Genomic DNA, 16,824 nt, shown 5'->3' with positions numbered 1-16,824 from the left:
CTGAAACAATAATTTAAGCACTTTCCTTTCCTACTAGCATGCAGTTCATTAATTCTGTTTTATAGGAGAGACTGGGAAATATTTGGGTGCTTACATTATTCACTAGGTGTTGCATTTAATGAGGAAATTTTGCAGAGGAAGTAGTTTTGATAATATATAAACTGGAAATGAGAATCTACAGTAAGTGAAGCACCCATACGCAATAGTGTGTGTGTGTGTGTGTGTGTGTGTGTGTGTAAACCAGGGCTAGCAAATCTTTGGCCCTTCAGAAGTTGTTTGTGAAGGAGCGAAACTGCTCCCCATTTTGTGTTCTGTCTGGTTGTATAGCTTTGGTTGTAAAATTATTGCCTTTTGCTTTAGGGGCTCTCATGCAGAAGAATCAGAAGTCCGTGGGTAGAAATTTGCACAGGAGGGTCAATGGCGGGTGGCTGGGAGGTTGCCTGCTCTTGATGGGGTTACACTTCCTCTGAAGGAGCAAGTACATAGCTTGGGAGTACTCCTGGATCCTTTGCTGTCGCTCAAGGCTCAGGTGGCCTCAGTATCCCAGAGTGCCTTCCATCAGCTTCAGCTGGTGTCCCAGCTACACCCTTATCTGGACAGGGATAGCCTAACTACTGTTGTCTGTGCTCTGGTTATCTCAAGGTTAGATTACTGCAATGCATTATATGTAGGGCTATCTCTGAAGACGGTTCAGAAACTTCAGCTAGTGCAGAATTCAGCAGCCAGGTTGCTCACCAGAGCTAGACGGTTTGAGCATATTACACGATCCTGGTCCGACTGCACTGGCTACCCGTTAGTTTCTGGGTCCAATTCAAAGTGCTGCTTTTGACCTATAAAGCCTTAAACGGATCAGGACTGCAGTACCTCAAGGACCAACTCTTTCCATATGAACCCTGAGATCATCTTCTGAGGCTCTTCTTTGTGTGTCGCCTCCTTGAGGGGTCCGGAGGGTGGCAACATGAAAACAGACCTTCTCTGCAGTGGAACGCTCTCCCCAGGGAAGTTCACCTGACACTTTCATTATACACCTTTAGGTGCCAGGCAAAAACGTTCTTTTTTAACCAGGCCTTTGGTTGATTTGATTGACATCATATGCCCTTTTAAAATGTGGAGCTTTTTTGGGGGGGGTTGGGTTGTTTTTGTTTTGATTGTGTATCTTGTGGTTTTAAATTTTGATTTTATTCTATGAACTGCCGTAAGACCTCCAGGTATAAGGCGGTATATAAATTCAATCAGTCAGTTTCTTTTAATGTAACCATGTCATCTTAAAGATATATCCATATTATTTTTCCCAAAGGGGCACTTGAATGTTGTTAATTAAGCTGTTAGCAGCTTCTACAGAACAGCTACATAGTTTGTTTAAAGCCTCTTGTTGGTCCCAGGTGCATACATCTGTTTGACTGTAGTACAGTTTAGCTCCCTGATTGCTTTCTCTTTCTCTTTTAAAAAGAGCCAAGCTGAGTGGCTGGAGAAAAAGTGTTCTGATTTTGCAGGTTAAGCTCTAGAGATCAGAGTGATTTAGATGATTATTTGGTGTATGTGTGTTGACAGTGCATGACCATTTATGTCAATGCGTATATAGATTTGTGTCACCCAAAGCAAAAGTATTGAGTTTATAAGATATTTTAAGAGGTTTATATTTGCATTCTGTTCCTATGGGTGCATTTTGTATCATCCAGGCTGCAGCCCTCAGCACGCTTATCTGGGAGTACGCCCCATTCAACTCAGTGGGGCTTACTTCGGAGTAGATATGTGTAGGATTGCATTATTATTTTGTTGGGAATATTGGTATGTTTTTTCAGCTTTAGATAGGGCAGAAGAATAGGAAATAAATATTAATATCTGCTTGGTAACACAACCACTTGTGGGCAATTTCCCTCCTCTTACAACAATGAAGGAAAAGCATCTTCCCATCTTATTCAAATCTACTTGGTTTGAAATTGAAAACAAGTGTACTGTTACATTTATTTTTAGAGGAGGGAAGAATGGAATGGTTCAAGCTTTCTTCTATACATCACCCAAAATTTGCATATTCATTTGAAGCTGGCACCTCCATGTTTTCTCTCAAGTTTTGTCTTCTTTTTTATTATTGGCAGCCTTTTGTGAGCATATGAGAAAGAGCTTGGCTGAGACTATGTTGGAGGAAGATTAGAACATGTTTTGCTTTACTGCATTCTCATATATTTTTAGTTACAACACTTTTGTCTGTCTTTATAAATCTTCCAGTAATGCTAGCTGCTTCTGATGTTAGAATGGTTATTGATATAAATCACATTTCAGACTACTTAAAAAAAAAACAACCACTGTAAAACCTAGAAATATATATATTAGTTATTAATTTTTGTCTAGAAAAAAGCATTATGTATACTACAAGTTCTATTTTTTATTTTATTTTTTACATTTTGGTCACAGTTGACAAAAACTCAGTACAGGCGACTCTCAAATTATGTGGGGGTTACTTTCCGGAGATAGCACGTAAAGCCAAAATAATGTATTGGGTTCAATGGCGGGTGGAATTGCCAATGCCTTTATCCCTGGACACCTGCCCCTTTTCTGCCCCCTTTTAAAAAAAATTTTTTTTTTGCCAAGTGCGTAAATCTGAATGAGCACAAGTTAAATGTTTGTAAGTTACCTACACATATTTTGCTTTACCTCAGTGTAGGTATGGGAGGGTGTTAGTTTGATTGGGGAAGTGGCACCGAGGGAGCGGGCATTTAAACCCACCCCTCGTCAAGCTATTTCACTGATTCCCCTGCTGATGGGAAAATAAAAGTACTTAGAAGTAGCCTCTGTGGAATGTTTCAGATTGAGCAAATGGCAGAGTGGGGATGGATTAAAACACACACTCTCCCAGTGACCCTTCCCTTATCCAATGAGCTGCTTAATAAGAACATAAGAAGAACCTGATGGATTAGGCCCGTGACCCATCTGGCAAAGCATCCTGTTCTCACATTGGCCTATGGGAAGCCCAAGAATTAAACAACCCTCTCCATGCACTGTGGTCCCAAAAGAAAACACCTGTCATTAACTTTTTTAAATCCCCTAACATTGTTATCCATTAAAGTAGCATTGACTTTTAGTGACTCAATGCAAGTGTAGTGCTGCCTCTCAGCAGATAGATGGTTTTCAAACTGAAATCAACATTTCTGAATGAATACTTCTTACCTCCCTTTCCTGGAACAATCCCCCTGTCCCACCATCACAACATCACCCATGGTTCTGCATTACATCCATTGCACTACTAACTAGTTTCCCTCTAACATAAAACCCATTTGAAACCGCGTTTTCAATCTCTAGTTACACTAAATGTGATTTTTGACCATGTACATTGAATGTGAAACCATGGTTTACTGGGGGAGAGGAGAACGGTGAAAAGTCCCTAGTCCTAAGGCTGACTGCCAAGTTGAAAATCATATTTTGCCCAGAGAGGACTTGAATCGGACCAGTGAATTGTCCTATCTGTCAAATATTCACATAAATAAAGCTGCTTCAAGTAAATACTGTAATATTCATTGTTCATGTATAATTAAGAGAGCATCATCTTTTTCTCTGACATGCGATCCCCATCCACTGCAAATTAGTCCAATGGTTAAATAAAACAATACATGCATTGTATACAATATTTACATGGTAGACTCAGATGGCTCCTTAGAAACTATAATTGCCAGTTATGCAATTTAAAATCACTAATTGTTACAGATATTGGGTAGTTAGTTCCTTTATGTATTTGAGCAAGTAAAAATCCTTTTGTCATGGGAAAAATTAGCTACACTGCAGCTAATATATAAAAACCTCTGCAGAAACTATGAGCATTTTGTTTGCTAATTCATTTTTGACTGTCATACTGTGGGCTATGAAGCTACATGCTATGGAGTAAACTATGGTGGAATAAGTGTGATGATTCTCATAGCAAAAAACAAAACAAAACAAAACTGAAATAAATTATCTCATAAAATGTGGGGTTTGAACAGGAAAAAAAAAATTGGTTTGTAATCTGCTTTGACTGGGGTGTGCTGCGCCCTGCACCACTTTGAAGAAGCCCATTTCACCTTGGGACTGAAGCTGAGCCTTGCTTTGGGAAATCTGAAGCTTTGTATGTCTCTGCATTGATGACTGGGGGGGTGGGGTGGGGAAAATCGTGTCATCCCTTAAAGAGGGCACGTGTTGCGGTGAGACCTGGAAACCAATCCCCTGTGTTGTGGGTGGGTAAGATTGGTCAGCCACAACACCTGATTGGTAGGTCCCTCGATGCTGGGTTTAATCTGGCCAATGGGGCACAGTCCAAATGGATTGAGGGACCTATATATGCCCATGCATGTGACCCAGACCTTCCTCTTTCGGTGCGTACATTCGGAACATCCGCCCACCTCTCCCTGCTTTTAGGGCTTGTTGCACTTGATCTTGCTATGCCATTGTCTGTCTTCTGTTGTTGGGACAGGGGCACGGCAGGAATTTTCCCCACTTGGCTGATTGGCTGTTGCCATTTGGGTTTCGCTTGCCGCGTAGCAAATCGTCACAACTTGTAAGGTTGCAGATAGGCTCTGGTTCAGGTGATAGGGACGGGAGAACACTCTCGCCATCCCTATGTGAAGGGTATTCCGTTAAATGAATCCAGGGATTCAAATGGTCTAGTCAACCCCTGAGAGGGGGTTGTGCCCGTACCTGAGTCCAGGGGGACATTTGGGTGGCAGAGTTAGCCCGTTCCCGGCTTTCCGCTTATCCAGGTGTTCACCCTTGGCTGACCTATGCTGGAACCCTGGGTCAGCACTACCTGCATGGCAGGGAGCTAGTCGAACCAGAGCCTATGCAACCAATCACTTTATGTAATCAATAAAGTTGTGGCCTAAATTCTGCCAAAAACCAAAACCAAAATTTGAGTCAAGTGTGAATTTATTTGGGGGGGGGGGAGGTTTCTGGGTCTGAACATGCAAAAATAAAACATGTCTCTAAGTCCCCTCCACCATCTTGACAGAATTGAATGAAATCTGAGTGAGGTTGGTGTTGTCATACTTACTCTAATTTACTTGGTTGTTGTATTCTACTCTTTGGTGCCTTTCTGTCTTGGAACTTAGCAGTAACCATCAGTCAGTTTAGACATAATGGTAGCAGTTATATGCTGTTTTGTTACGCCTTGTGCCAGCTCTAAGGGAAGGCTGTAATGTTTACAAGTTGTTTACTTGAAATAGGTTCCAATCCTGCAGAGACTTTCTGTGTCAATGGCAAACAAAAATGTGTGATAGTAATGTGAATACAAAATGAAATGATTCATGTGGCAAGGAACTTGTAAATGTTACAGGTCATGTATGCAGCCATCATGTAGCATGCATTAACATTTTTAACAGCCAGACCTTTATGTGGAGATTGGTTGCAATATTTGAATCAGGTCACAGTTTTTGTGTGTGTGTGTGTGTTTGTTTGTTTGTTTGTTTTAAAAAAACACCACCTTGTTACTTTCTCTTTTTTTGCCACATATTTGTAGCCCTGGTGACTGTAGTACATCTTCGTAGCTACCATTTTCCCCCCCCAACTGGCAGAGGGTAGAATGAAAACACTGCATTTCCTCTGCCTGGCTTCAGAATGATACTGCAGGCCCTTCCAGTCTGGCATTATATTCTGCAACGTGTTTTTGACACAATAATAGTGCATGGATTTATTCTGCTCTATTAATTGTTCTGTGCTGCTTCCCAGATGATACCACATTACTGATGTTGGGGAGTGGGGCTATAGTGCAACGAAAGCAGGACAAAACAACCCCAAACATTTGTGTTATGAAAAATTATGGGATCTCAGCCAGAAGCTACAGGATAAGCACTGACTGGAAGTGAAGCAATATGACCAGCCTAGAAGCTTTGCAGTTGCAACTAGTAGTGGGATTGCATACAACCGCCCCAATAGCATTGTGAGTGCAAATTATGACACCACAGCCTCCCGTACCTGGCTTATGTGGCGCTTTTTGTGAAGCGGTGGCCGCGACTTCCAACAAGACCTCTTGATATCTTGCCAAAATCTCATAAGATTTAATGTGCTCCACAAGACCTTGCAAGTTTTCAGTGAGATCTTGCGAGACCTCATTGGCCGCTGGCGCTGCTGCCAGCACTGCTGCTCCAGCAACAGTGAAGTGAGGGGTGGGGTTGCTCACAGGGGCGCTGCCTCTATGGCATCCACCACCCAAGGCAGCTGCCTCACACTGCCTTATGGGTGAGCCGGCCCCACATGTTATGTACTGAAGTTCTCACCCAGGGCCAGCAGGGGGATACCGTAGATAGTTTTCACTCAGGTCCACGTCAGTTATTTTAGGCGGGAAACCCTGGGTTGTTGTTGCTACAATGTTGACAGCCAGCTGCCTATAAAAGCAGGCCGGCTGAGCTGTTTGCTGTTCAGTTCTGTCCAGCTTACAATAAAGAGCTGCTCTGGAGAAATCGCTGTGTCGTCTGCTATGTTCGCCCACAACTTAACACTGGCGACGAGGATGGGATTGATGGACATCAGAGCACAGCCAGATGCAGCCACCTCTGAGCAGAGCTGAATCACTGAGCTGAATCACTGAGCGAAATCACTGAACAGAACCAATTCAGAGCTGACTGTTCTGGCTAGAGCACGGTGTTCCATCCATCGCCCTTCACGCCGGCATCGGAATCATGGCTTCACTTGTGCCTCTACCGCCGTTTGCGCCAGCCTCTGAATCATGGGACTCCTACCTTGCTCGGTTCGACTGCTACCTCCAAGCCAACGAGCTGACGCAAGTATCACAGGAGCGGAAGCGGGGCCTATTCCTCAGCCTCTGTGGGCCTGAGGTGTTTGAGACGGCCCGAGCATTGGTTGCGCCTGAAGCAGTCCAGGCAACACTGTGGGACACGATCCAAGAGAAGCTCCACAACCACTACGCACCAAAGCCGTCCAAGATTGCTGCCCGCCATGCGTTCTATCACCGGAACCAGGCAGAGGGGGAGTCAATCAACAACTACACCACCGCCCTGCGACAGGCTGCAATGCACTGCAAGTTCTGAGACTTAGACGATGCCCTGATGGACCGAATCGTCTGCGGGGTCCGGGACATCCATCTGCAACGGCGTCTCCTCACCAAGCCAGACCTCACACTACAGAAAGCCATTGAGGAGGCTGTGGCCTCAGAAGCTGCTGAACGCTTCGCCCAGGAGATCCGCAAGTCCAGCAGCCCGCGTCTTGCTATGAAGCCAGTTCCAGTGCATCATGAAGAGGCCAGCAGTGATGAGGCATCCTCCAGTGAAGACGATGACGTGCACCAGACAAAGCGGGAGCGCAGGAAGTTCCAACAGAAGTCCAAGGGCCAACCGGAATGTACCAGCTGCGGAGGGAACCATTCCCGTGCCAAGTGTCGATTCAGAGACGCCATCTGTAGGAAGTGTTCCAGAAGGGGCCACATCGCTAAGGTCTGCCGATCGGCTCCGTCTGACACCCCCCCCTTCACCGACTCGCAAGTCCAAGTCTTCACTCCAGTCTGCCAAGGAAAGCTGTTTCGCTCTCACCAACTGCCGCTGCCCGTCTGGAACCACGATTGGCCAAACCGACTCACCTACGCGACGCAAGCTGAACGTCACGGTGCTCATTGAAGGAGCTCCATGTGACATGGAGATCGACACCGGGTCTGCCCTGTCCATCGTTTCTTGGAGCACCATCAAAAGACTGGTACCCAGAGTGTCCAAAAGGCAACTCAACTCTCACCCCGTACACCTGAGAGACTACCAGGGAAACGACATTCCCGTGGTAGGCGTTGGCCGGTTCCAGATCGCCTTCAAGGATTTTTCGGGCCTGCTCCGGTTGGTGGTGGTCGAAGGTCAGCGGCCAAGCCTCCTAGGGCTAGACTGGTTTGATGCCCTCGGCCTGGAAGTCACCGGCATCAACTGCATCTCTAACGCAGAGACTGAGGGTCTGGTCAAAGACTTTGCCGAGGTTTTTGATGGCACTTTGGGGCAATATACAGGTACGCCCATCTCCTTTAGCCTTGATCCATAAGTCGCCCCCATCAAGCTAAAGCCACGCCGGGTTCCCTTTGCTCTCAAGGCTAAGGTGGACGAACAACTGGACCAGCTGATCGCCCAAGGAGTTTTGGAGCCGGTTGACCACGCCAAGTGGGAAACCCCCATCGTCACGCCTGTCAAGCCAGACGGGTCGGTGAGAATCTGCGCTGACTACAAGTGCACGATCAACAAGGCACTTCAGCAGCACGCTTATCCAGTTCCTGTTGTCCAACACCTGCTGCATTCCCTGGGTGAGGGTAAGGTCTTCGCTAAGCTGGACCTTGCCCAAGCCTATCAACAACTGCCCGTCGATGATGCCACTGCTGAAGCCCAGACGATCGTCACCCACTGAGGGGCGTTCCGTTGCCGCTGGTTGCAGTTCGGGGTGAGTGTGGCTCCTGGCATCTTCCAAAGCCTTATGGAGCGTCTCCTGCAAGGGCTTCCGGGCATGGTACCATATTTTGATGACGTCTTGGTGTCCGCAGACTCACACCAGCAGCTGTTCGAGCGCCTCCGTGCCGTGCTGACCAGGTTCCAAGAGGCCGGGCTCAAGGTAAAGAGGGAGAAGTGCCAGATCGCTGTTCCACAGGTAGAGTTCCTGGGCTATCTTATTGACGCCTCCGGCCTTCACCCGACCACATCCAAGATCCGCGCTATCCAGCAGGCCCCCATCCCAAACAACAAGACGGAGTTGCAGGCGTTCCTGGGGCTGCTGAACTTCTATAACATGTTCCTGCCCCACAAATCCACGGTGGCTGAGCCTCTTCACCGACTCCTCAGCACAAAGACGCCTTGGTCCTGGGGTCATCGGGAGACGGCAGCCTTCAACGCGGTCAAGGCTCTCCTTTCATCGGACCGTGTGCTGGTACAGTACAGTGAATCCAGGCCGCTGGTCCTTGCCTGCGACGCCTCACCTTTTGGCATTGGCGCTGTCCTTAGTCACCGTTTTCCAGACGGAAGAGAAGCACTGCTCACCTACTTTTCCAGGACGCTATCTCCGACGGAACAGAATTACAGCCAGCTCGACAAGGAGGCACTGGCACTTGTGGCTGGAGTGAAGAGGTTCCATGAATACCTCTATGGCAGGACTTTTGACCTCATCACTGACCACAAGCCGCTCCTGGGCCTCCTCGCCGTTGATCGTCCAACTCCACCGGTCCTCTCGCCACGCATGCTGCGATGGACTCTTTTCCTGGCTGCTTACCACTACCGACTCATCCATCGCCCGGGGAAATCGATGGGCCATGCCGACGCCCTCAGCTGTTGCCCTCTTCCAGTGTTTGTGGAAGACCCGGCTCCAGCTTCATCGCTCCTCCTGATTGAGGATCTTCCGGCAGCGCCTGTATCGGCTGCCACTGTGGCCTCCGCATCTGCCCAGGATCGCACCATCAGCCGGGTGCTCAACTGGGTGTGGAGGGGGTGGCCACAAGGGCCTTTTGCATCGGAGTTCCAGCCCTTCGCAACCAGACAACATGAACTCTCGGCTCATCGCGGCTGTCTGCTGTGGGGAGACCGCGTCGTGATTCTCCAGGGACTCCGTCAGCACGTCCTGGAGGCTCTGCACGTTGGCCACCCGGGAATTGTCAAAATGAAGGCGTTGGCTCGGTGTTACGTCTGGTGGCCTAACATGGACGATGCCATCACTGCCTGGGTGTCCGCCTGTCAAGCGTGTCAAGAGTCGAGGCCTGCACCACCGGCAGCTAAGGGACACACCTGGGAGACGCCAAAGATACCCTGGTCGAGGGTGCACATCGATCTGGCTGGCCCCTTTCACGGCTGGACTTTTATGGTAGTGGTGGACGCCTATTCCAAATGGCTGGAGGTGGCCCTGATGCCCTCCACCACTACCGAGGCCGTCATCCGGGTGCTGCGAGGCCTGTTTGCGACGCATGGGTGTCCTGATGTCGTTGTCTCCGACAACGGACCACAGTTCATGTCAGGCACTTTTGAGCGGTATCTTTTGGGACTGGGCATCCACCATGCCCTAACGGCACCCTTTCATCCATCCAGCAACGGGCAAGCGGAGAGAATGGTGCGCTCGGCAAAAGAGGCACTGGCGCACCTGGACCAGGGAGACTGGCACGAGCAGGTCGCCGAATACTTGTTCGTGCAACACATCACCCCTCATGCGGCTACAGGGCGGAGTCCTGCTGAACTGCTTATGGGCCGCTGTCTCAGGTCACTGCTCGACCGGCTGCACCTGGACTTTGCCATGGCCGAACCCCCAGGCTGTGCCAACGCGCCACGGTCATTTGTTCCAGGAAACCAGGTCTTTGCCCAGAACTATGTGGGGGACATTCCTTGGGTGCCAGCCACAGTAGAGGGAGTCACTGGACCTCGCTCGTACCAGGTGGCACTCGAAGACGGACGCTTGTGGCGCCGGCACATAGACCAGCTTAGGCGCAGGGTTGGGGACTTGGACACTACCTTGGTGCCCCCAACTGCGCTTGTGGCTCCAGAAGAGACACTTACAGATGGCGAGGCTCCACCTACACCTCCCTCGCAAACTGCCAGCGTGGAGCCGAACCAAGCCGCTTCAGAGGGTCTGCCAGACTTACCACAGACTCAGACCACTCCACTTGCGGAGGCTCCACCCACAGCAGCGGATCCAGGGGATTTGGTTTCAGCGCCACCTAGGCTCACACCACAGCCTCAGCAAGAATTGTGTGGCCCCCCGGTCTTGGCTACCAGTCCCCGGCGGTCTGGCAGAGTTTCCAAGCGCCCAACTTATTTAAAGGACTATGTTGTTGGACATGTATCACTGTTGGTCTAAGTATGGGAAATGTAACCGATATGCTTTTGTGCCTAATTGAACCATTACGTGTAGTGCTGTATATAAGGAAACCATTACGATTGTAACTAACGCCTTATCTCGGTGGGGAGGGGTGTTATGTACTGAAGTTCTCACCCTGGGCCAGCAGGGGGATACTGTATATAGTTTTCACTCAGGTCCACGTCAGTTATTTTAGGCGGGAAACCCTGGGTTGTTGTTGCTACAATGTTGACAGCCGGCTGCCTATAAAAGCAGGCCGGCTGAGCTGTTTGCTGTTCAGTTCTGTCCAGCTTACAATAAAGAGCTGCTCTGGAGAAATGGCTGTGTCGTCTGCTATGTTCGCCCACAACTTAACACACATAACACAACATACATGAAGTACTGTTAACATTTTAAGGTGCTGTGCTCACTCTACAATCAAATTGCTAGTTGGCGCTCTCACAAGCATTAGGAATAGTGAACTTTACAATGTCCTTGCCATTTGATTTAGGAACTTGGAACACCGGGCAGAAATTATTTTATGTGTTGTTACCCATTTTCCTCCTGGCTGAGCTTTACCGCTGACCTGCTAGAACAGGGGATCTCTTACAGCTGTTAAATTCTGTTATCCTATTAAGTTCTTTAATGTTTCCACAAGCTGATGGGAAACCTTCATGTTTTGCTTCTTGAGTTGGCCATTTTCCTCCTTATTGCGTCCTGCTTAGTTTTGAACTTTGTTGCAGAGAACAGAGTACATTTTCAAATTGCAGTGAAAGACAGTTCACAGATGTTAATTTGTATGTATCACGTCATTCACTGGATTTAGCATGTGTTGGCAGTACACAGTTTAAAATTTACGTCTCGACAAAATGGAGCTTTGTGTGATTTCATTGCCAGTGGCCATGCAGATGCTGTTTGTAGATAAAGGCCCAGATTCGACTTGGAACAAGAAAAGATCAAAATGATTTCAGCAGGTCTTTAGTTCCCCTGAATTAACATTAGGCAAATCTGTGACTGTTTGAATGGCTGTTTCTGGTTGCCTCTTACTTCACAGTTGGTCACGTTCTTCCATAAACCACCCTGAAGATATTCCATGTTCTTTGCAATGCAACAGCTTTCACACATGGCAGATCAGCCCAGAGATTTTCTTTCCTAGGGTAGTTCTGTGATCTCTAAATTAAATTAAATTTGCAGACTGATTTTCCTTAGTTCTCAGTGCTTTGTTTTATTTCTATATTCTTAGTTTGTACTAAGCAAGCACCTGAAGAAATGTCTTCCGTTCGGGACTCAAGCCTTACGAATGCACCAATGCAAAGCAAGCTAGTGTCTTCCTTCCAACAGCACACCAAAAAGGCACTTAAACAGGTAAGCTAATATTGGCTTCACTATCAGTCAGATTTCTTCTGATGGGCATTTAAGCTATCCTTTATTTATGTACGTATTGGGAATAAAGGTGGTGAGATTTTATGGTACCATAGCTAAGCTTATAGCCTACCTTGCTTATCTGGCATTGAGGTGCTGAATGAGTTCTGATCTGGTTTGGTTCTGGATACTGGGGTATCTCCAGTTATGCTATTGTGCAGTACAGTCGCCCCTTTTTCCTCTAGCAGTGAAGAGCCAGATACTTAAACATTAATGGAAATATTGTTATAAAGAGAGGCTCCTGGCCAACCCATGATTCACTATGGAAAAGGTGCAGGGAGGTGCTCTAGAAAGGATTCTGAACCTTTGAATAATCTGAGCTTGCCTTTCACTTTGAGGCTTGTGGTGTTAGGAGAGCAATAGTTGGAAACATTACAGAGGGATTTTAACGATGAGATGAAGCCACACAGCATAAATTGTTTGTGGAGGAAGTGCCAGGCAAGACAAAATGACAAAATCGGCTGCAGGAGAAATCCATAAATGCAATTACAGATACCTTGTTAACATAAAAATTCAGGAGGCAGCTGCAAATACTTGTATATAGGTAGGATAAGCGCACATGGTAAGGAAATCAATGAAAAGTTGTTCAATTTTAAAATGATTTTGGTTGTCTGAAATGATGATTATTACAGATCTCAGGAAATAATCCTTTCCCCGTACACACAAATATTGAATGCTTAAGTCAATGTGTTGTGTTTTGGCCTAAGGAGGTTCCCTCGTTCCCCACCCTTTTCCTCTTGTGCTACAGGTATTCATTACTACCAGATGCAGGCAGCTGGATTTGATTTAATGCAAAACTGTAAATCCTATCTGATAGGTGAATGAACTTTAAGCAGCAATTTTTGTTCAGAAAATTGCTGTTGGGAGTTAGTTCTCCTACTGTATATCCTCTCTCCAGACTTTCTATTGCTTTTATGGGGGTATAATGTGCTTCCATTCCACTACAAATAGCCTACAGTGCCTCTGAATACACAGAGATGTTAGGCAATTGTATGTGACACTCACCACCCAATATTAACTTACTGGATCTGTTCTGCAATAACAGGAGCTGAACCTTTAACATGTTCTGGGAATAAACTGCTTACATTGTAGAGTGCCAGAAGCAATGTGGAGCTGGCTGTATTTTATTTTCTTCTTTTGACTTTAACATATGGATTCCTTGCAGTATAATAACTTTGAAGGAATCAGAAACCTTTTCCACTCTGTATGTTAAACGAAGGCAAACTATTCCAGGTGTTCACACTAGTGATATTTATGTTTGCTTTTTAAAAAGTGTTAGATTGGGGTGAAACTAACAGGAGACAAGGTGATTTAGACTTGATCCACCTCTTTACTGGTAGTTCCCTTCACAAGCTCCTGCTTTATAGTAGTTTTCTTCAAAGTAGTAATGTAGGAGAATTTTGCTTGGGCCATATTTTTGAGCAAGCTGATCTAATTTCCACCTGTCAGATGAATACACAGGTCAGAACATGTCTTTAGCATTTAGCGCTTGTCTGATATAGTTCTTGTCTCAAAATACATACAAAAATGCATATGTTAGCAATATATATGTTTGTAGGCGTGTGTATTGATGTAAAATATGCATTTAAATGCATATTTTGTGATAAAATATGTATTTGACTACATATTCAAATAAAAAATTCATATGGATTTAAAAAATAAGTAAATCACAGGTTACCGTAGTGTAGAAACAGGACAGAATGACCTTATGAAAAAGCACTTGCAAAATTGAATCAGACCAGAAATAGACTTATCCATACTTCACACTGAAGTATGAAACAGTGCAGCTAGTACACAGAGAGTGGACTTTTGCCTTGGTTCAAGTCCCTTCCCATCCATGAAGCTGACTCGGTAGTTTGGGGTTGACCACTGTCTCTCAACCTAATCTACTTTGTAGATGTGTAGGAATGGGGAACTGGTGGCCCTCCAGCTGTTGTTGGACTTCAGCTCCTATTATCCCTGACCATTAGGCATTCTGGCTGGGGCTGAAGGGAGTTGGAGTCTAACAACACCTGGAGGGTTACAGGTGGGACCATCCTTCAGCTAGAGGGATACAGCAGAGGCAAGGAAGGATTTTCTGGTTTTTTGAAGTTGGCAGTCTTAGGGAAGGTGGCAGTCCTGATTTGTGGAGTCGTCACAGACTTTTGTTTGCATTTCAGCTTTTGGTGGCATTTCATCAAGTAGACCAATGTTTGGTTGAAATGCATTTGGTATTTGTTGTACATTGTGGGTTTGTCATGTAGAAGTATTTTCTCTTTGTCTGTTGTTTGTGCGTTGGGTATTTGATTTTAAAATACCTGTGGTTATAAAATTTGATGTATTTCAGTTGTGCCCTCATTTATACATGTGATTTTCTAACTTGTTTGTAGTTTGCTTGGTTTTTGTGGTTGGGTTATAGTTATCTCTCCTTGCCTTTCCTTTTACTTTGGATTAGGGCTTAGGCTGATTCATTGAGTTCCTTCCTGAGACCCAGCTGCATTCTTTGAGGCCATTGACTCTCTTGGCTGGGACAAGGATACAGTTGGAGCTCATGATCTAACTCAGAGGAGCCTTCTTCTACCCAGTTCTCTCACAGAATGAGAGTTTGACCATTAGTTCATCTAACTGACCCTTAATTATATTGATTCAGACCATTGGCCCATCTAACCAACCCATTGTATATATTCAGTGGCAGGGTTTCAGAGACGGCCCCCACACACCTTGAGGCAGACCATGAGATGCCATGGATTGTAACCCACCATTTTGGAAAAGCAGCTGCTCAGGCCGTAGCAAAGCTCTGAGGCTTTGGAAAAAAACATATTCAGGGCTTTAGCCCCCTTAGCTGCTGGCTAGGGATGCTTCTGCCCAACACAAAAGCTGTCAGTTATGACAACTGGAGGTTTGCACAAGTGTTTCTGCCCACCTCTTTGTTTGCGAAAAACGGAAACAACCCACGCAGGCAATGGATTATAAATTACTGCAATGAGATTTGTTCCAATAACAAAAAATCTTCTTTTTTACAGGAGCTTTTTATGTTACAAAACTTGCTTCTCTGTTAATAGAACTTTTCACAGGAGCTTACTGTTATACAAAACTTGCTTCTTTGATAAATAATATGGATTTCCAGTATTTATCTGTTTCACATTATTCACTTTTTTAGTTATACATCTGCAAAAATATACCTAATAACTCCCAACAATTTTCCTCATTCATAAACCCAAAGACCCTAGCCTTGTTGCTGAATCAATGAGGTACATTTAATAAGTAAAAGTATTGGAATAAATATTCAAGTATTCAAATAAAATTGATTGAAGTTGATACAAACCTCTTTCTATTCTCTTCTATATAAACAACGCTAAAATCCAAATTATATTACACAAAATACAGACAAACCTTTTTCTGTTGGTGACTCAACGAGGTATAGCTGTTTTTAGATTCCCCATTATAGTAAATGGGGTCAGGGCAGAACATCATTTTTAATAAATCAAATTTGGTCCCAAATATTGAGTCAAACTCGAAAAACACAGAGCTGCTCCATAACAGCTTCAGCCTCTTGCCAAATCTATAGATATGTTACATTTTGTGGCAGGTGAACACAAAATTAACTAGCCATAGTCTCTGTAAGTTTCCTTTCCATTTTGAAAATTTACCATGGTATTGCATGATTTTTGCCAAGTAGTGTTGTTATATTACAAACCACAGTTGCTGTTGGTCAGCCTCTAGAGCAGGGGTCAGCAAACTTTTTCAGCAGGGGGCCAGTCCACTGTCCCTCAGACCTTGTGGGGGGCCAGACTATATTTTTGGGGGGGAATGAACGAATTCCTATGCCCCACAAAAAACCCAGAGATGCATTTTAAATAAAAGCACACATTCTACTCATGTGAAAACACCAGGCAGGCCCCACAAATAACCCAGAGATGCAGTTTAAATAAAAGGACACATTCTACTCATGTAAAAACACGCTGATTCCCGGACCGTCCGCGGGCCGGATTTAGAAGGCAATTGGGTCAGATCCAGCCCCCGGGCCATAGTTTGCCTACCCATGCTCTAGGCTGCTGCACCATAGAAATAGGAGTCTGGGCAGATAGAAAAACGAAAGCCCACAAGCCATTCTAAACAATGGGTTGTCTATATGTTTGGAAACTAAAACAGTGGCTTTGGTTCTCTGATTGGTTAATGTAAAACATCTGATTCGTGTAATGTCTGAATTGAGAATGTGTTCAATAGGCAAAAGGGATTTGTACAAAACTGCCATCCTAGCAATATGTCTAGGGTAAATATTGTTCACTCATTCCTCCTTACCAGAAAATGTGCTACCCAGCCTGTTTACTGAACTTTGGTTCAGCACACATGTTAAAGAGAAACTAGATGGTAGTTCTCTGGTGTTCTGCATTGCTTGCTTGACGGCGTTGGATTCAGAAAAATGCTGTTTTGATTCTAAACTTGTTTTACTGTTGAAATAACAAACAGCAGTGCCATTAAAAGCAGCAGGGTGCAATCTGCTTCCTAGTTAGTTTGTTTGCTTCTGTGCTGTGGTGGAAGAGATAATATTTCCCCACAGGACATTTTTCAATTGACCACATTAACAGCTTCATACTAACACCCCCCCTAAAAAACAGTGAATGCTTGTCCTTTTAAAAGAAAAAAGAAAATATGAAGAAGTTGATATACTTT

General features: G+C 45.4%; 1 protein-coding gene across 4 annotated transcripts in view; it reads left to right on the top strand.

The window, feature by feature from the left end:
- Window positions 1–16,824, top strand: part of ASXL3 (ASXL transcriptional regulator 3) — a 103,190-nt gene that overhangs the window by 55,009 nt on the left and 31,357 nt on the right. For all 4 annotated transcript variants that reach the window (XM_053396252.1, XM_053396256.1, XM_053396253.1 and 1 more), the window contains one exon: window positions 11,993–12,114. In XM_053396252.1, coding sequence (XP_053252227.1) covers window positions 11,993–12,114 — 122 coding nt within the window. The remainder of the gene's footprint in view (window positions 1–11,992; window positions 12,115–16,824) is intronic.

The sequence above is a fragment of the Podarcis raffonei genome, chromosome 7 (assembly GCF_027172205.1).
Source record: "Podarcis raffonei isolate rPodRaf1 chromosome 7, rPodRaf1.pri, whole genome shotgun sequence".
Lineage (NCBI taxonomy): Eukaryota > Metazoa > Chordata > Lepidosauria > Squamata > Lacertidae > Podarcis > Podarcis raffonei.
The sequence above is the reverse complement of the archived record's forward strand: the minus strand, read 5'-3'. Positions and strand labels throughout refer to the sequence as shown.